At 42.0% G+C, this 20617-nt stretch overlaps 1 protein-coding gene across 1 annotated transcript; it reads left to right on the forward strand.

Moving 5' to 3' along the window:
* Positions 1-1686: 1686 nt before the first annotated feature.
* ppp4r2b (protein phosphatase 4, regulatory subunit 2b) lies at positions 1687-17358 on the forward strand. The gene is made up of 9 exons (XM_037678673.1): positions 1687-1811; positions 2432-2513; positions 3291-3461; positions 14489-14582; positions 14660-14697; positions 14798-14872; positions 14987-15127; positions 15206-15477; positions 16850-17358. The coding sequence occupies exons 1-9, from the start codon at positions 1778-1780 to the stop codon at positions 17206-17208; spliced, it is 1266 nt and encodes a 421-aa protein (XP_037534601.1). The 5' UTR covers positions 1687-1777; the 3' UTR covers positions 17209-17358.
* The last annotated feature ends 3259 nt before the right edge of the window (positions 17359-20617 follow it).

Here is a 20617-nt window from a genome sequence, read left to right on the forward strand (position 1 = left end):
CCCCCCCCCGAAAACAAAACCTCAGTATAAACGGCGTGTAGCTCAGCTATGTCTCTGTCTCTCCCCCCACTCCAAAACTGCCGGTACAAACAGCACGCAGTTGTGTGTGTGTCGTTCCCCCCCAATTGAACAAAATCACAGATGAAATGAGCGCCCCACCATGGTAAGTTATTTAGGAGAAACACTGATGTCACTTTCAAAATGACCAGACTATCCCTTTAAATTTTAGTGTATTTTCTGCAGTTGACAGACGCTACTGTCAGTGTTCAATACAGCACAACAAATTATTATTGTTGTTTTTTTTTACATTTAAGACAGAATGTTAAGATGCACTTTGTAATTTTAGGACTGTGTGTTGCTTTTTTAAGAATGTCCACATGTAACTCCACACTGCTACGCTGAGTCAAACCAAAATGTGCAAGATAGTTTTGTGGTGAATAATTCCAGCTGATGATGTGTTTACTGTTAAAGGAGATGAGTGGTGTGTGTGCGTGTGTGATGAATGTCTGTTCTGACACATCAGTCCACAGTTTTATTGTTATTTTGAATGTAATGTGTCACATCCTCCCACCTGGAAACTGAAACTGACCTTTCTGTCTCCATCTTTCTAAATAAAACGATGCAACGAACTGAACCGACTTCAGCCTTGTTTTCACTTGTGCTTGTGGACGGTGATTCTTCAAATCAGTGAAATTCATCCCTCTGACTGTCCATGACAGGAAGTCATCTTCCTCACTTTAAGTCATGCTTGCTGGACGGCCGTTTTTGGTTCAGGCGACTGTTTTTAACTGCTGTTTTTATTTTTATTTTTTTTGTTGGTAGTGTTTTCCATGTTTCTTTATTTATTTTGTGGGGAGTGGAGAGTAACATTTGATCTCTAAATATTTCATAACTTTGGTGCACTTTGAAATTTACTTCATGATACCTTTGTGTCTCCATTAAGCACTGTTTTTAACTTTTTTTTTACGCATTTTTGTTGGCTTAAGTTTCCTTATTCCTCTATTTGTCTTGTGTTTTTATGCATCTGTTTGCTTATTCACCCTGATTATATTTTGTCTCCATAAGTTTCCTTCCTATCTTTGGTTCCTTATGTGACTTTTTATTTCCAATTGCATCATTTTTATCTTTTTGTCTCCTATATCCATTTGGTCTTTTTTGTCCTTTTAAACTCTAAATGCAAATGTTTTCGCTTTTTGCCTCATTTATAATTTTTTATGTCTCCTTATATTATTTTCCACCGTTCAGCCTTTTTCATCCTCCTTTCTTTCCCTTCTTTAAATATTTCAGCTAACATTGAAAGGTCATCTGTTATTAATGTCACTTTCATATTCTACAGCAAATAGCAGCCATTCGGCACTCACTTAGGATTTATGTTGCATTTTTGCAGAAAACAAGTTTTTCTAGTTTAAAGCTTGAGCAGGAACATTTACATTGACTGGACTTGAGTCATTATTTACTTTATTTATTTATTTACTTTATTTAATTTAACAGGCAAATTAAAAAAGATGTGCTCAGTGTAGATAAATAGACCATCATACCTAACTTTCTCGGTGTTAAAACACATGTTCTGTTAAATCAGTAACTATGACCAAAAGTGCTAGCAGAGTTTTTATGTATTTATTAGTGCATTTCGTTAAAGCCCAGCTACGTGCTGCGGGGGGGATGATGTTGAGCGCAGCTGTGTCTGACCTCTCGGCGGGCGCCATGTTGAAATGCGCTCTCGTTGCCTGTAGCTTAGCAGCAGTTAGCCACCAGTCTGACTGAGGGCAACGACGTGATGGAAATTGACTCGCTTGAAGAGGCTCTCAGAGGTCACATAATCTTTTTTAGACTGAACTGCTTTGAATATGACAACTTGATAAATATATATTTACATTCTCGTTCTGTTTTTATAATGAATTAATGGATAGTAGTTTAGAAGCTAGCGCCGTTAGCTTGCCGCTACTTAGCCAGTGCTAACAACAAGGCTTTTACGGAAACTTAGCTGCCGAATATATTAGCCAGGACTCGGCTAACGCGTTATAATTATTTCTTATTATATTTATGAATCTGCTCGTTTCTTCCCTCTTTGTTTAAATGAATTGCACGCTAGTGTTTTAAACGCATTAGCTTTGTGATGTGTTTTGTTTTTTAAGACGGCTGAAAGCCGGTTTCGGCTAACTTAGCATAGCAGGCGGTGCGCTAAACTGGAGCTAGCTTTTGATACTGAGCGTTTGAAACTAGATTGATTTTACAAATTGATCGGGCTAATCAGATAATTGAACGGGACAAGTGCCATCGAAAGTTATAAAATAGACCATGGTTGTAGAAAGGCGAGTCATCCTGCTTCAGTGGCGGTTCTACAGTAAATGATAGGCTTTATGTAAATGGTAACCAGTTCACATAATCGTGTCTGTTTGTTCACCTCGTGGTTCATTCTTTCCACCTTCAGATTTTGACAAGAAAACAAAGAAGGAGCCATCCCCTGTTTTGGAGCAGTTTTTATGCCATGTTGCCAAGACTGGACAGACCATGTAAGTGAACACTACAGGCCCTGTCTGTTCAACAGAACAAATGTACTTTTCATTTTTCTGGCTGCTCAGTTTAATTTGAAAGGTGAATAAAAGTAGCATGGTACCAAGGCAGGCCTCCCAAATTCATGTACTGTGCCATGAATTTGTCTTTAGTTTTTGAGAATTATTTATCTCGGGTTTTTTTTCCTCTAAATTTAAACGTACGGCCAGGTGTACATAACTGTGTGCACATAGTTAAAAAGCACACAAGACCTTATTACAAAGTTATCAGTTTTACGGATGGCAAATTCATTCACAAAAATAAGGAAACACGTTAGTATATGAAACAGAAATATTTAAAAGATTTAAGAAATACTGGCATGCTAAAAACGGAGAAGAAACTCCCAAATATACAGAATAAGTGACGTATTGAGTTGGTGTTGCTAACAGCAGCCAGCTTCTGTTATTAACCAACTCTTAGCCTCATCAAAGTTTATAAAGTTGTCCTGAACTGAACTCCAGAACAAAATGTTTTCTGCATTTTTTTATTGCATTTCAGTGCCTTGTGTAAATTTACCCTAAATTTAAATAAATTAAATATACTAATCTATCTATCTATCTATCTATCTATCTATCTATCTATATATCTATATATATATATATATATATATATATATATATATATATATACCATAACATAATGATAAATGTAATACATTAAATATATTTATATAGATGTATATATTTGATATAAGTTTCAATAAATTTACCCTATTCATTTTCTTTGCTTCCCTTCAGGGTTCAGTGGTCTGAATTCAAGAATTATTTCTTGTTTAAATTGGAGAAGGTGATGGATGACTTCAGCACCTCGGCACCAGAGCAAAGAGGACCTGCAAATCCTAATGTGGAGTCCGTTCCATTCGAGGACATGAAGGAGAGAATCTTGAAGATTGTGAAGGGATACAATGGGTAGGTATCAAGCTGGGCAGGTAATTTCTTATCTGCTCAGGGAGCAGTCGGATAAAGACTGGCTTGTAATGACCAACATTAACCTCACTTACCCTAACTTTTTAAAATGGTAAAAATTACTACTATAACTTTAAAATGGATTTTCATAATTTTAAGTGATTTTGTTCAGTAGTTTAGGCCTTGTGAAGAGCTTCCAAAGTTTTCTTTTAACTTTAGCTGCTTTTTTCACTAGTTTTAGAAGCATCACTGTACCTGTCCTTAACATGTATAGGATTTTTATTTAGTCGTTGTGCATTAGAACTTTTTATTTTAGGCATTGCTGGTGCTTTACAACTTTAAACATTACTGTTCTATGTCATATAAGCTTCGCCCTTTAAGGCCTTCGCTTTAGTGGTTTATCCCGTTATGCAGAGCATAAGCACTGAAAAAATTAGTCCACGCCCACCTGCTGTGTGGGCCCCACCCGGTCCGTATAAATTACGTTAAGAGCGGGAAATCGGCTCCCATTTTTTCTTCAGCGAGCTAATATAGCACTGTCAGAAGAACAAAGAAGATAAGTTGTGTAAATGACCAACCTTGTGAAGGATGCTGGGCCCGGCAGTCGACCTCCGGTCGTCCGGTGAGCTCTCCTCCCCGAGGAGAAGATGACAGCAGTCTTATTCCAAGGTAAGCGCCGGGGAACATTTCCCAGTGACAGGTCACTACACGCTGGACAACGCCATCTTGTATTTTTTCCTCTTATCGCCGACCCTCGGGGCGAACCGGATGGTTCCTCCGGTGCAAGGCGTGCTCAGCTGCAGCCCCGCTGCTCATTCCCTCCTGGGGAGCGTAGTGTCGGTGGAGGGGGGCTGAGTGAATGCTCACCCCATCCCACCTCGTTTTTTTTTTTTTCTTTTTTTTTTCGCATCGGCGATCACACCGCTCCCGGCCGACGGCGCCCCCCAGGGTTTGCCCGGCGTAACCCAGGAGGAGGCTGACATGAAAGGACCCCTTTTTACGTCCTACGCCTTTTCCCGCCAGTTCGGATGATCCGGCGGGAAGGTTGTTTACTGACTCCATTCCGGCTCACCGTCTTGATCCATATGGCCTCGTGTTCCCAACAGGACGTCCTACGGCGAGGCCACAGACGGGTTTTTTCCTGGTAGATTGGGGGAGCCGGTCTCCACAGTCCGCACCCATCTCCAGAGCAGGGTTCACTGAGCGGAAAGTCCCTCCGTGCCCTCTGGAGCCGAGCCTGATGGAGGCTCCATGGGAGTAAGATGTTCGAGGTGGACCAGCGTCCCGTGCCTCCCGTTAGCATAACCGAGACGGTGACATCGCTCTCCAACTGAGCTCATCAGCATGTGTTCCACGGCCGCAGCGAACAACACGTTACGCTGTTGGCGTACACGTTCAGAGGCGAGAAGAGACGGTGGCCCTCTCTCGTAGCAGCTGCTTGCTAACGACGCTGCCGGCCCCTGCAGTACGCTCAGCCTACAGGGCAGCTGACGTCATCACCAACCGGTGCGCCTCTTCGCGGTCTGCCGTCCCACAGCGCAGCCGGAGAACGAGGTCCAGAGGTTCTTTCCTGGCTCGCCACTCCACCTTCCTCTCAGGAGAGACGCAGGAGTTTTGCTGGTGATCCTCCTTTCATCAGCGAGAGATCATTTCAAGCTGCTCCACGGCTGCTCTACGCCCCCCCAGCTCTGCTACGCCAGCCCCTCCCGTCAGACGTCCCCGGCATCCGGAAGTTCATTTTTTTTCCCGGACTTCGCCAACAGGGGGCCCTCCAGGACAACAAACAGAGCTCAACGAAGGTAAACAGGTGTCGTTTTTGGCTGGAGGTGTGTTGATGACACTGCGAATAACATCATTTTATGATGAAGTGTCCTTTAGCCAGACTGTCAGCATGGTTATCTGACAAGCGGCTCCATCACCCACACTCATCACGAATGAGCCTTTTAAGGTTGTTTTTCATTCACTGTCAGCGATGCCGATGCGCGCCCCCGCGGCAGGAAGGCGCGCACGCAGCTCTCAACAACCGCCGTTCACGTCAACGTTCACGTGAGATCACGGTACGAGCTCAGCAACGTATTTCGCTTATCGGCAGAAACGACACAAGTTTTGTCATTGCAGTGATGTCAAACGCGCGCTCCCGCGGCGTTAGCAGTTTCACAGCGGCTCTGCCCCCTTTTATCCTCGAAGAAGGTTTTCTGAAATAATATTGCAGCTCGTGGAATCATTCTAAGCTCACGTGATTCGCAGCAAACAATGAACGTGTTCTGCAGACCGAGCCAGTGGTAACCCAGTGCCAACGCGCGCCCCGCAGCAATCCTGGTGTAAGCGTCGCATGAGGACGCACACACACAACCCTTCAGGGCGTGTCAGCTCATATGTGAACCTGCTCCCGAGTGTTACACGGTGCAGCTGCACACAGCATAAACAAAGCTGTTTTTTCCCGCAGCAATACACAACGTCTTGCGCTCTCACTCAGCGCGCTCCAGTTCACATCAGCATGTATGCGAGTTTCACAGCATAATGCGTGCTCGTTTTATAACTTATAAACGGGTGGCAATGAACGCGCGTTTCCCAGAGGGATGGGCGAACCGTTTTCATCCGGGACTCACGCTGCAGTTCAGCTAAAACCCCGGTGTGGGGAACCCTGTGACGTTTTTTCTGTCATTTATGAACAGATCTCGTCCCCTCTAGCAGAAGCTCTGGAAATTCTGTTTTAAATGTAATTTCTAGAGCCTCAGATGGAGAGGAAACACCAGTTCTCTCTTATCACTTCCTGATCCAAACGAACTGGAAAGATGAGATTTATTTGAGATTGTTAATTTTCTGAGCTGTGAGAACAACACTCCATTTTAATTATGCATTATCTGGACACCTGTGGCTGCTGAGCAGCTTGTTCAGACAGGTGGCAGCAGTGCAATTCACGTGAATGGTTGAGTGATATCAGCTGTTTTCTGTCAGCAGACCTACGTCACACACATTTAACAAGCTGTGGGGGCTCTGTGCTCCACACAGCAGCTGTTTTAAATGTTTTTTGGAGTGTCGCACGGGATCCTTGAATGTGACTCAACACTGACCTTGAGCTGCAGAATCATCAGGGGTTTTGATTTTCAGACAACAAGCGTCTGTCGCATACATACTAACAGGAAATGTATGCATTTTTTCAACCCATGTGCCACATTGTGAGACAGATACTGTGTGGGCACATCCAATCCGCTCTCCATTTGGAGTGGGTACATCGCATGTATCCCACCCAGAGCTAAGGCTCAGACACGGTAGAATCCTGCCAACGTCTGCTGATGTGTGGCAACACGAGAGAACGCTCAATGTCAATTATATTATCGCAGAACCATAGGACGATCCACCGCTGGGTGGACATGCCTACTCACAGCCTGTGGTCGTAATGCCTTTCACCTTCTCTCTTCCCCCGGTATCACGGGTTTTTCCGAACCAAGTTCAGGAGGAAGGACTGGCAGCCCCTCTGTTCCAAGTGCATGAACGCATCATGGTTCCCAGGCCTTACGACTTTTGTTATCAGGGCACTCGTGAACCTGCCGTTGGAGGGAGGACGCTTCTCCCCAGGCGGTGAGAAACGATCAGGAATTAATCAGAATAGGCCAGCACCTATGTTTTTTGAACGTTGTGCGGTTCTTTTGGGAGGATGGATCTCTCAAGATGTAGTGCGTACGACTCAGGAGTCACGTGCTGCACCCACCACAGCGCTGTTCACACCAAGTGGTCTGTTTGATCAACGCTGCTGTATAGAAAGGCGTAGAGGCCACCTCATGTCCATTGGACGACATGCTGTCCTTCTGCAGCAGGCAAGGGACAAAAATCTGGTGTCCAGCACGACTATTGTATGCTGCCACCGTGTTTTCTTCCTGTCTCAAAGTTGTCGTAGACAGAACAACTTCTATCATCCTCTGATGGAGCAATTTGTCTCAGATTGATATAGCGGCTGTGGGCCTGTTGTGACACGGGAAACGCTCAGTGTCAATTACGCGCTTCTCTGAGCCCATGAGACGAACCACCTCTGGGGGTGGATGCGTTTGTTCACAGTCCATGGCCCAAAACGCTTCTGTATGCGTTTCTCTCCACCCCCTCCTATCTTACGGTTCTTGAACCGAGCTCAGGAGGAGGGATTGATAGTTCTCCTGGTGGCCCCGTGCGCGTGGGTGCACCATAGTTCCAGTCCTGAAACGTCTGCTGTCGGAGTGCCGTGGGAACTGCCATGGAGGGAGGATGCTCTCCTTCAAGCAGGAGGAGCGATCAGGAGTTACCCAGAAATAGGCCAGCACCTGTGGTCTGGCCGTTGAACAAATCCTCTTACAGAGGACGGGTTGCCCACAGGATGTAATGCGCACAATTCAGGCTTCACGTGTTGCATCTACCACAGCGATGTACACATCAAAGTGGACAGCTTTTTCAGTGCTGACGTACAGAGAAGGATGTAGAGGCCTCCTCATGTTCTTTAGGTGGCATGCTGTTCTTTCTGCAGCAGCTGATGGATAGATATCTGCATCCAGCACGTTTAAAACATACGCTGCAGCCATCTCTTCCTGACATGAAGGTTTCTGAGACAGAACAGGTTTTATCATCCTCTGATAAAACGTTTTCTAAAGGTGTACAGAGACGCAGGTCTGTCCCACACCCAATTGTTTCCAGTGGGATTTAATACTGGTCCTGCAGGTCATGATCAAAGCTTCATTTGAGCCTTTGGATCAGGTTCCACTTAAATTCTTGTCTCTTTAAACAGCACTGCTGCTGGTTTTAACACCAGCTAAGAGAGTGTGTTTTTATCTGCCTTCTTTGTCGCTCCGTCATATCTCAGAATCCAGGCTGACGGTAGTTAAGCTGATTTAAGACCAATCCAGCTTTTATGCCTAAAATCATCACAAGCTCTTTTAAATCAAGAGCGATATCGTTGGAGGGGTCCCCCCCCCCCCTCACAGATCAGAAGAAGAAGCATCTCTTCATCTTCTCTGTCCGGTGCGGGCGTTGACGTGTTACATAGCGCGCACAGCTGCAATGCGTTTCAAACTCAACAATTGTTTGTGCATTATAGAGATGCATCTGCAGGTCGCCCGTTATCCATCCAGCGCTTGTCACACTGGCTGTGTGAGGCCTTTTCTGAAGCCTACAGAGCATCAGATTTAGGGCCTCCTGTCAACCTCAAAGCACACTCCACCAGGGGTATCGCATCTTCGACTGCTCTGCATTATGGTATGTCAATGCAGGACGTTTGAAATGCGGCTGCATGGTCATCACCCTGCTCATTTATTCGCTTTTACCTACGTGATGTAACGGCTCGTTCCATGACACATTCTGTCCTTAGTGCTCTAACAGAATGAATATTGTTGTTCTCATGGAACTCGGTTTAAGCTCACTTCTGTCTGCATGCATTACAGTGTGAGATGTTGTTATCAGTCACAGTCGTGTCTGTGATTTTGGTTTTATTGTCACTAATCAGTTCATGACTATTGTTACCAATCAGTTCATTTGATCAATAATCAATTCATGGACATTAATCTGTTTATACTGTTCAACCATGAACCAGTTGGTTCATGCCCCCCCCCCCCCTTTTCAACTTCTTCTTCCCGTTGAAAGTTTTTCCGGGGCATTCATGCTTTGTCAGAACGCATAGTTACTCAACATGCGTCTGTGCATGGCACATAATTACGCGATGCGTAGTTATGCACATGGGGAGCTGAGTGACAAGACGTTTTTTGGGCAAGCTTCCGCTTCTTACTGTGTTCGAATGGACCCAGTGAGGCGAGGACCACATCGGCTTCGCCCTTTACCCACTAAAGCGAAGGCCTTAAAGGGCGAAGCTTATATGACATAGAACGTTGGTTACGTACTGTAACCCCAGATTCTATGAATATAAGCGTAGCCCTTTAAGCGTCGGGCCTCACTGGCTCCTAAATGGCTGAAGAAAAAAGCTATTTTGGGAGCCGATTTCCCGCTCTTAACGTAATTTATACGGACCGGGTGGGGCCCACACAGCAGGTGGGCGTGGACTAATTTTTTCAGTGCTTATGCTCTGCATAACGGGATAAACCACTAAAGCGAAGGCCTTAAAGGGCTACGCTTATATTCATAGAATCTGGGGTTACAGTACGTAACCAACGTTTGTTTTTGTGCTTACTTTGAGTAAGAGATTAGCAGTTTTGTTTTAGTGTTTTGTATTTTTGAAATTGGCGTATTCATAAATCCTGAGAATGTATGGTATGGTATAAAGTTTATTCATTTATAAAAGTACAAAACAATTCCATAACAATATAAAAAAGATACAAGAGATTTAAAATGAAAGGCAGCAGAAAGAAGAAAAAATCTTATTATATCTGCCCCTTTTTTCAAACAATTATTTCAATCATAATAATTTTCAAGTAACGGAACAAAATGAATAACTCTTTCTAATTTTTCTAATTCTAATACAAAAAACACACTAAGCTACTTCATATATATATATATTTTTTTAACAATCCAGCTTTGATCTTTTTCTTAAATGTACACATTGACTTGGCATTTTTCACATCACTCTCTAGACCATTCCACAACCCAACTCCTTGGATTGAGGTAGACCTTCCCTTCAGACTAGTTCTGAATTTTGGTTTGACAAATATCTCTATCCCTTTAAGATTATAACAACTTTGCCTTTTAACAAAATTTCTTTGGATATTTAATGGTAATGTGTTATTTTGAGCCCTACAAATAACTGATAAAATACTATAATCTACCAAATCATGGAACTTCAATAACTTCAGTTGATAAAATAATGTGCTTGATGGGTGACGGTAATGCTTTCTGGTGATAATTCTTACAGCTCTTTTCTGTAAAATAAAAATAGGTTTTGTAAATGTTTTACACGCTTTCCCCCAAACATCAATGCAATAGATTAAATGTGGAACAATGATTGTGTTATACAACATGTACAAAGCTTTATCATTTAATAATTCACTGACTTTGTATAGTACTGCAATAGATTTAGCTATTTTTATTCTTACAGAATTTATGTGATTTTTCCATGTTAGCTGTTCATCAATGATTACACCCAAAAATTTCATCTCATTAACTCTACGAATCGCAATACCCTCAATTTTAAATGGATCATCAACAGTTCTCTTTTTGTTACTAAATATCATGTATTTAGTTTTATCTAAATTTAATGATAATTTATTAAGTTTAAACCAAGTTTGTATTTTCTCAAATTCTGTCTTCATCAATTTCAACATCTGTTTTACATCTTTACCCAAACAAAAAAATGTGGTGTCATCTGCAAAAAGGACACATTTGAGGAGTCCTGATACATTCACTAAGTCATTCACATATAAAATAAATAACTTTGGTTCAAGTACAGAGCCTTGAGGAACTCCACAAGTGATATTGCAGAGGTCAGATTTTACGCCATTTATTTGTACAAACTGTTTCCTACTTTCAAATAGCTAGATACCCAGTGTAATGCTGGTCCTCTTATACCATATTTATTTAATTTTCAAGGAGAATAGTGTGGTCAATAGTATTGAATGCTTTTTTTTAAATCAACAAAAATACTAACACAATACTGTTTTTGATCGACAGCAGTAGTTATTTGTTCTATTAATTCCATGAGAGCCATTGATGTAGTTTTTTGCTCTAAACCCATACTGACTGCTACTTAGAATGTTTTGTTTAGTAATAAATTTATCTAATCTGGTCACAAATAGTTTTTCTAGAATGTGAGGGGCTGCAGTAGCATGTGGATCAGTGCCGCAGCCTTATAATCCTCAGGCTGTAGGTTTGAGCCTAGGTTGTGTCAGGAAAGGCATCCAGTGTGAAATGATTGTCAAATCCTTCATGCAAGTTTGCTTCCTGTGGTGAGCCCTGCAGGAGCGAGCAGCTGAATGATAACAACAACATGAAACCTGAGAATGTAGGCTGTGTTTACTTTTTCTGTACAGAAAGACCAGTTTAGTAACGGTAATCATTTAGCTGCATACGATTTAATTGAATAATTCATCTCGCTTACCAAAACAGTAAGTTTCACCTATTAGAAAGACAAGTTGCAATAAGATTGAGTGATTTGAAAATCTCACTTAAATCATGAACAGTGTTCAAGTATATTTTGACATTGCTCTGTTTGTTTTATGGCCTAATGAAATAATAGAACTATGGTAAATATTTTAGGCTAAATCTTTCAAAACAAAAATATGTTGCTGTGCATGTTTTACTATTGCAATGTTTTTATTGTTCGGAGGCTTTCATAGCAAATTCTAATGAAGAGAACAAAGTTTTACATGCTTAATACTAGGAATGTGCGATATGGCATAAAATTCATATCACGATATGTATTGTGCAGGGTGGCGATAACGATATATATCATGATATGTTTTTGGTATAAAACTTGTTTAAAAAAAAAAAAGCACAGGGTGTCCTTTTGCCATCATATATTTTGAATTAAGAAAATTCCACTACTAGGTCCAGAGAGTTTTTAAATAATAAACATTAGGCTTCTTTCTTGTAGTGCAAAATATATCAAATGTAGTTTTAGATACATGTTTTAAACAAAAAAAATATGTTGTTAACTCTTAACAGTTTCCAGTCTTACTTAAGAAATAAACAGTAACAGAGCAGCATTTTACACTGAAACACTTCACCTCCAACCCTCTAGTTGGCGACTCCTTCTACTTTAATGGAGAGCTGACACAAAATGACTGTAGCTTTGACCAGAGGGTCTCGCAGTAATATCACACAACACAGTGTTCTTTTCACAGATCAGAGAACAGGTTTCTCTAAAGCTGACCAACGCTTACTTTAAATTTCAATGGAAAAAAAAAAAAAACTTTTGACGGAACACAGCGTTTTGCGCATGCGTCAGAATACGGCAACACTACGGCAAGCCGGCTGTAGTTAGCTTGTAGCTTCGCTACTTAGCTCTCGAAGAAAAGACTTTAACGCCACTTACGCACAGTTTTCAACAAAAAAAAGTAGCGATTAAACTGACAACTCTGATTTTACTTCAGACACAGCATTACTGCGGTTAGCCGGTAAAGACAGATCTCTATCGTAGGCTAAATTTCTATCGTTTCTACCGTATACCGTTTATATCGCGCATTCCTACTTAATACTCAAAAGGATTTGTGTCTGACTTTTAAATTAAAAAAATAAAAATCTAGTTCAGTGAAAGTGGTGAATTGCATCATGGAAGAACAAGCAAAGTTGGCACATTATTGTAATGAGACTGTGATCAGCAAATATGTGGATTGCAGAACTGGTAACGTCACTTCTGTTGTGGAGTGACGTTACCAGATCGGTCGTCACTTGGAAAAGAATTTGCTGCGTCCTCTGCTCAGACATTAAGAAAAATATTCCCTAATTTTTAATTAAAAAGCTTCACATGTTACTTATGTAATGTTGCAGACCTTTTTATTTAAACTAGTTATTTTTTCTGCTAAAACCCTGTCTTCTATGATGCTACAGCAATACAAATATTGTGTTGCAAATTTAATGTTAGAAATAGAAAAAAACTTTATTTGCAGTTAAAGTACACTAAACTTGCATGCAGTAATTAAAAGCATAGCATTCCTTGAAGGATTGCATGTTGCATGTTTCTTTCATGCCTGAGTTTTAGACTAAAATCATCTTATGCTGAAAAGGGAAAGTCATTTTCATAAAACCTGGTTATTGATGACAAGCACAATCTGAGAGATGTGGTGATGTTTACAAAATACTAGTCACCAATCTGTCAGCTTTTTCACTTGTTTCTGGAGACTTTTGGAAACTGTGACCTGAAAGCACACATCATTCTTTCCTCTTATCCAGCAGTGGGTGCTGCCTCAGTCCTCGCAGTGTCCCTCCCAACTGCAGCCAGAGAAGCTCACCCCACCACGTCCAAACTTCAAATGGGTTGAGCACGTCTGACGATGGCATGGCCATGCAGTTGTTGTTGCTTTTTTCTGTAGTAAATCACTGCACTAAAATAACTTGGTGTCTCTGTTTTGGGTTACATTTGCCGTTCCCAAGCCAGAGTAAAGGAGGGTTTGAACTGAGCTCCAAAACAACACTGGACAAAAGTTCCTTTATGGTCCTAAACATTTAGATTGTTTTAATTTGTTATTACTTTTTGTTATTTCAATGACATTATTCTTCTCTAAACAGTTGTTCAAATTGGGGGATATCATTTAACAACTTTTAGCACAACCAATAACTTATTTTATTATTGAGATGTTGGCGACACTGGGAACCAGATGTCACTTGAGTTCCGTTACCCTCAGAACTCTGAGAATAATGGAACAAGGATAAAAATTTACTTTTTTGCAGCTCTACAGATGATTAAAAATAACTAAAGGTGCCATTTTCGTTATAAAAATGCTTGAAGGGGTGGAGGTATGCACATGAAAGAATTTGAATGGAAGTCAGTTGTAGTAAGACAGAGTACATGAGTGTGAATGGAAACTGACAAACTGAATTGTCCTGTGGGGATAAACTAAGTTTTCTGAATCTGAATGGCAGGTGGAGCAATGAGGCTACAAGGAGCAGAGTCACAGAGTTCCAGAGTAGATGGAGAAAGTTTCAGGAGTGATTTGTGACTAAATGTTGTCAGCAAAGGTCAAAGGAAAAGTTTACAAACAGTGGTGAGACCAGCTATGTTGTATGGTCTGGAGACAGTGGAGTGACATAAAGACAGGAGACAGAACTGGAAGTGGCAGAAATGAAGATGTTGAGGTTCTCCTTAGGAGTGACAAGATTAGGAATGAGATCATCAGAGGTACAGCACAGGTTGAACAACTGGGAGATAAAGTTAGAGAGACCAGACTTGAGATGGTTTGGACATGTCCAGAGGAGGGACAGTGGGTATATTGGTAGAAGGATGTTAGAAATGCAGCTGCCTGGAGATGCTGTATATGGATGCAGTTAGAGAGGACATGGAGGTAGTTGGAGCGAGGACAGAGATGGAGACGGATGACTCACTGTCCATTAAAATGGAACAGCCAAAATATTTTGATAATGAAAATGGGGGGAATCTTAAGTTTTTTGCTCTCTTGTCTTCGTAGAATCCCTTTCACAATCCAGCGCTTGTGTGAGCTGCTCACAGAACCCAAAAGGAACTACACAGGAACAGACAAGTTTCTCAGAGGGGTGGAGAAGGTAAGCTCTTCAGCTGCAAAGTTCTTTTACGTAAAAGCCTTTTTTGTTACGTGTGTTTTTTTTCTTATTTCTTCTAGAATGTAATGGTGGTAAGCTGTGTCCATCCTACTTCAGAGTAAGTGTTTGATGCAAGTTACAGGTTTATACAACATTTTCAATTACATCAATACTGTCCACATTTATTTTCTGATAAGTAGAAGTTTCTTTTTCTTCAGAAAAAATGGATGCGGTGCTGTCAATAGGATGAACGGAGTGATGCTTCCAGGAAACACATCTTCATTTACAGAGAGGTTGTTCTATCGACAGCTCTGTTGTAAAAAATAAACCTTTACATGTAAATGAGTGAAATATCAGGATTCATTTTCAAATCTGAGTTTTTCTTCCTTCGGTTTGTTTGATGTTAGGAAAGTGAATGGTCCAGGAACCCCCCGACCACTGAACAGACCAAAGTTATCTCTGGCCAACTCACTAGCAGCTAATGGTCTGCCAGACAGCACAGACGACAAAGACCTCAGCACAGAGCTAGAAGGCAACAAAGACACGAGGTGTGACAGCACAGCAGAACTTCTGTTTCCTGTCGAGCTTAAACAGGATTTAATTTGTGCGTCTCGTTTCTGTGTCAGCGAGGCTTCACATTCAGAAGACTCTCCTGGGAGTGCTGTGAAGAACAAACACTCAGACGAGGAAGAGGACATGGAACCTGACCACCAAGAAGTAAAAAGACTGAAGTTCAGCGAGGAGGAGGACGAGGAGGAGGATGAAGAAGAGCAGGAGGTGGACACACTTGACCCGTCGGACAGCTCCTGCCTCTCTAAAGAAGCAGAAGCCATGGTCCAAGAGAAGGAAGAGAAGGTTCTGAGTGAAGCCTCCAGCTCTGCTGCCACCGAGGAGCAAGGTATGAGCTGCTGGAGTGGGTGGGTTTTTGATATGAAGTGGTGGTTCTTTGTGTGTCTCAGCCTCCTTTTGGAGGAGGGAACATATTTTACATTGTTTGTTTATTTTGAATGAAAAACAAACAGAATCTACTAAAACATTTAAAACAGACCAACTTATAAACACCTGATTATAAAAAAGGTTCAATCACTTTTAGAATCAAAGATAAAGTCCAATCTTTTTAAAACTCCATCATCTTTATCCTTTTCGGGTCGCGGGGGTCACTGGTGTCCATATCCAGCCTTCACTGTGTGAGGTGGGGGACACCCTGGACAGGTCTCCAGTCCATCACAGGGACACATAGAGACAAACAACCATTCACTCTCTCACTCACACCCAGAGACAATTTAGAGTTACCAATCAGCCTAACATGCATGTTTTTGATCTGTGGGAGGAAACTGGAGAACCTGGAGAAAACCCACGCATGTACGGAGAGAACATGCAAACTCCACCCCAGACTGGGATTTGAACCGGGGCGACCTGCTCACTGAGAGAGGGCAGCTCTACCAACTGCGTCACCTTGCTGCCCCTCTTGTTAAAATTCAATAAATTAAAAGGAATAGTTCAATATTATCTCAGTATGAATGGCTGCCATGAGTCATTGTTCACTGAATTATGTTTAAAAGAACCTGAACACAGTTCAGTGTGTGTAAACAGTGAATGAACAGTTCAGCCTCGTCTCCTCAGCCACTCACTTTGCTGGATGATTAAAGAGACAACAAACATTTCCTTCAATAAAGACAAATGAACTCCTCTCTATTCGTCGTCACTTCTATCAGTCTGCACAATAAGGAGTGGACCCACTCTGCACACGATGCAGCATAATTGCTATGGAAATGTCGTTTATATAACACACACACACGCAGTTTGATAACCTTGTATTAAATGTGATGCTTCTCTGCAGGGAAAATTGATTTTCTGTTCAGTTTATAGTATTAAACATGTGCAGTTACAGTCTATGGAAAATAATAATCCAGTTACTGTGGCTTTAATGGTCATTGAAAATTTGAAGTTCAAAATTATACACATACAATTCCTGATGATGAATCTGCTGTATGATGGTCTGTAATGAAGATAAAGGGTGGGAAAAATATATCTATCAAACAAAAATGTGAAAAAATTTCAGAGGATATTTGTGTTTTCAAAGTGGCGTGGAGTTTCTGCTCTAATTATTTGGGGTCTAAAGAAAAATCTGAATGACTGAATCCACAAACTAACTCAGCGGAAGTTCACTGGAGTTAGAAATCTGTTAAATAAAACCAGAACAAAATGTTGACTGGCTTTGTAAAAATCCCAGAGGTTATAAAATCCTGTTTTTGTCTTTGTCACTTCAGAGCCAACCAGCAGCACCCAGGCTGAGATGTGCTCAGGGCCGGAGGAGCAGGCTCAAAGGCAGGTACTGTGCGGTTCTGATGAGGAGGGCAGCGACATGGATCAGACCGATCAGCAGGAACCTGCTGGTGTCCTGGAGAGACCTGAGACCAGCAGGGACAGTGAGGAGAGCAGCAGCGACCCAGTCAGCAGCAGTAGCAGCGGTGGTAGCAGCTGTAGCATAGAGGAGGGGGTGGAGGCGCCCAAGGAGGACTCCACCGTCTCTCCTTCCAGCAGTACGACTGAACCCCCTACAGAGGGCGCCATCGGAAGTGCCATTTCACACACTGGGACCACTGAGGAGCCTATGGAGCAGGACTAGACTGAGGACCCCCCTTGCAGCCATGTGACCATGAACCAGCTCATCCTTGAGTCCAGCCTTACTGTCCCTGAGGACAAAGGCACCTCAAACAAGACAAACACCTCGTCCCACTTCTGGACACTCCTCCAAAAACAGCTACCTGGCATCGATGTGGGCATCACTTTTTTAATTGTTTTACTGGAATATTTTACTGGTTTTCCTGATTTGAAGTTCCCTGTAAGCAGGGTTGGTTTTGTCTCTTTTACTTGTGTTCAGTGGTCTGCTTCTGTTCTTGTACCACTCTAACCATTTAGGCATTTAATGTAACCTTTTTTATACAAGTTATCATCTGACCAGAGTTCAGAGCCACTGTTTGTTTCTGAGTTGTTTAAAATTTAGTCAAACAATAACTTAAACCTCCTGGTTACTCGAGGCTGTTCAGGACGTGCATTCTGTTCGTCAGGCGGAAAACTTCGATCTTCTCTTGTCTTTAAGCATAGTTTTACAAAAACACACTACCAGTCCCACTGAACTATACTCTGACATGCTACCTTGCAGTGGTGTCCTGTAAACTGAGAGATTCTGAACGAGTCAAAGCATAATTTATAATGATTTCAGTTTGTTTACTTATTCCGGAGTATGTTTTTTATTTTGTCTGTCAGTCAGTTTCCAAAACCAGCTGTAAGTACAAAGACGGGCGCTTTCTTTGTATTGTGATGTCACCATGTTGTTTCACTGACGGACAGCCCAGAACTGTTTCTGGCTCCAGTTGTACTCCCGTTTCTGCAGCTGTACTTTTTGATATTTAGAATTTTAAATTTCTGTAAAGTAGATTTTTGTAGATTGTTATACAGTATGTGTTCACTGCCTTTGTGAAACCATATATAATTGTATAATTTCTGTGTATACTCTGAATGCTTTTGCTTTTAATGCGGTATTCAGAAACAGCAATAAATGTTAACATTTTTATGTGTGGGGGTGTACTTTAATTTTGTTTTGTTTTGTACCGGTACATGTAACACCCTGTTGAGAACTAAACTATGGTATTCCTCTGGTTAACCTTTTAGGCCCTGAGGGGTGTGCTCTGAATCTCTGCTCGAGTCTCAGCAATTACAGACTGTGGATAAAAGAAGTAACTGTTTTTTCTTGATCTGGGTACAACTTGGAGATGATGGTTGTGAAGTCTTGCTCCTGCAGTCAGTACAGTATGCAAAATGGCACTACAGTAGTCCCTCACTACTTCGTGGTTCGTTTATCGCAGACTTGCTCTATCGCGGTTTTCCAAAAAATAAGATTGAACATGACACAATTGGCTGATTGATGGATGAGCCCCACGATCGGCATGGAATATTTATTTAAAATTATTTAGCACCTGTGTGAAGTCCACGACTGTAGAAAAACCCTTCTGCAATTGTGTGCTGCAGAAAAAGCTTCCTCCTGCAGCGTGTCATGATCTCCGCTCTGCAGCAGAGAAGTGGGCGTGGCTGAGAGCTGATTTCATGACATGCTGTGCTCTTAGAGTGTTTAGAAACATTGTTTAGAACATTGCAAGAATGTGGGAAGGGTTTAAAATGCCTATATATATATATGTAAATATATAAATACTAAAATAAACTACTACTTGTACTACTATTCCTACTTCGTGGTTTTTCCCTTACCGCGGGGCTTCATGGTATGGATCCCCGTGATAAACAAAGGACTACTGTATACTGAACCATTGCTTTCATAAGGTAATACAATAATGTTCTATATTTTTAGTTAACTTTTTTTTTTAACTAACCCTTATTTGTTTTAGTGTCCATCATTTTGCTCCTTTTTCTGATGTAATAAATTCAATTGTCCATCAGTGGTGAAAATCATGTTGCAGCAAACCATTAAAAAACAAATGCTGTACAAAACAAACTCAAATGTATATGGATCGAAATACAAAATCCAGGCAATGAAAACACTTAAAACTTCCGAGATGGGTATAAACATGAACAGTACATTTTGTGTTAGGATTGTATACAAAGTTATAAAGTTGGGGAGTGGTGGCGCAGAGGTTAGAGAAGGTGAGCCTGTGATCGGAAGGTCGCCAGTTCAACTCTCGGTACCGACATCAAAATGTGGGTGTGAAAGGTGAAGCACCCAAACCTGCCTCCACCCTCATTTGTCCCACTCTGGGCCCTTAAGCAAGGCCCTTAACTCCCACCATCTGCTCCCCCGGGTGCCCTAGATGGAGCTCTCTGCTCCACACAGAGGGCTGTGGTAGCTCGGTGGTTTGTGGTTGTGTCCTCTCCTCTCTTCCTCCAGACTCTGGGACCTTGATTTACAAATTACATGAAAATGTACTTTATCTGAGAAGAGGACATTGGACCACTGAGCAACAGTCCAGTTGTTTTTATCCTCAGCAGGTAAGACACTTCTGATGTTGTCTCTGGTTCCGGAGTGGCTGGACTTGAGGAATGAGTCATTTGATGTTCATGTCCAGGATTTGTCTGTCCATAGTGCATGTACGAGTTTCCAATATGGAACTTTATCACAACACAGTATTCTAATTTTCTGAGACTGAGTTGTGGGTTTTCATGACCTTTACCCCATGATTAACAAAATTCTAAGAAATAAAACCTTGAAACATTACCTCTTCAAAATGGGGGACCAGAAAGTGTGCTCCAATTACAGGGACATCACTCTTCTTATCCCAGTTAAGTTCTATTCAGGGGTACTGGAGAAGCAAGTCTGAATATTTGTTGAACCTCAGATCCAGAAGGAACAATGCAAGTTCCGTTCTGGCCGTGGAACACGGGATCAGCTCTTTACCCTCACTAGGGTCCTCGAGGGGTCATGTGAGTTTGCCCATCCAGTCTACATGTGCTTTGTGGACTTGGAGAAGACATTACACTGTGTTCCTCGGGGTAAACTGTGGGGGGTGCTCCGTGAGTATGGGATTGGGGCCCGTTGTTACGAGCTGTTCAGTCCTTATACAAGTGGTGCGAGAGTTTGGTTTGCATTGCCGGCAGTAAGTCGGACCCCTTCAGGGTGGGAGTTGGACTCTGCCAGGGCTGCCCGTTTTCACTGATTCTGTTCATAACTTTTATGGACAGAATTTCTCGGTGCAGCCAGCTGGCGGAGGGTTTCCAGTTCAGTGGCCTCAGGATTCCATCTCTGCTCTTTGCAGATGATGTGGTCCTGTTGGCGTCATGGTGCCGTGATCTTCAGCTCTCACTGAAGCGGTTTGCAGTCGAGTGTGAAGCAGCTGGGATGAGAAACAGTATCTCCAAATCTGAGGCCATGGTCCTGAACTGTAAAAGGGTGGATTGCTCTCTTCAATTCAATTCAATTCAATTCAATTCAATTCAATTCAATTCAATTCAATTCAACCTTTATTTAAACAGATAAATCACACTGAGCCTCAAAGATTCATTTACAAGTGAGACCAGTTTGGACAGAC

Source organism: Nematolebias whitei, chromosome 7 (assembly GCF_014905685.2).
Source record: "Nematolebias whitei isolate Nwh7 chromosome 7, NemWhi1, whole genome shotgun sequence".
Classification (NCBI taxonomy): Eukaryota; Metazoa; Chordata; class Actinopteri; order Cyprinodontiformes; family Rivulidae; genus Nematolebias; species Nematolebias whitei.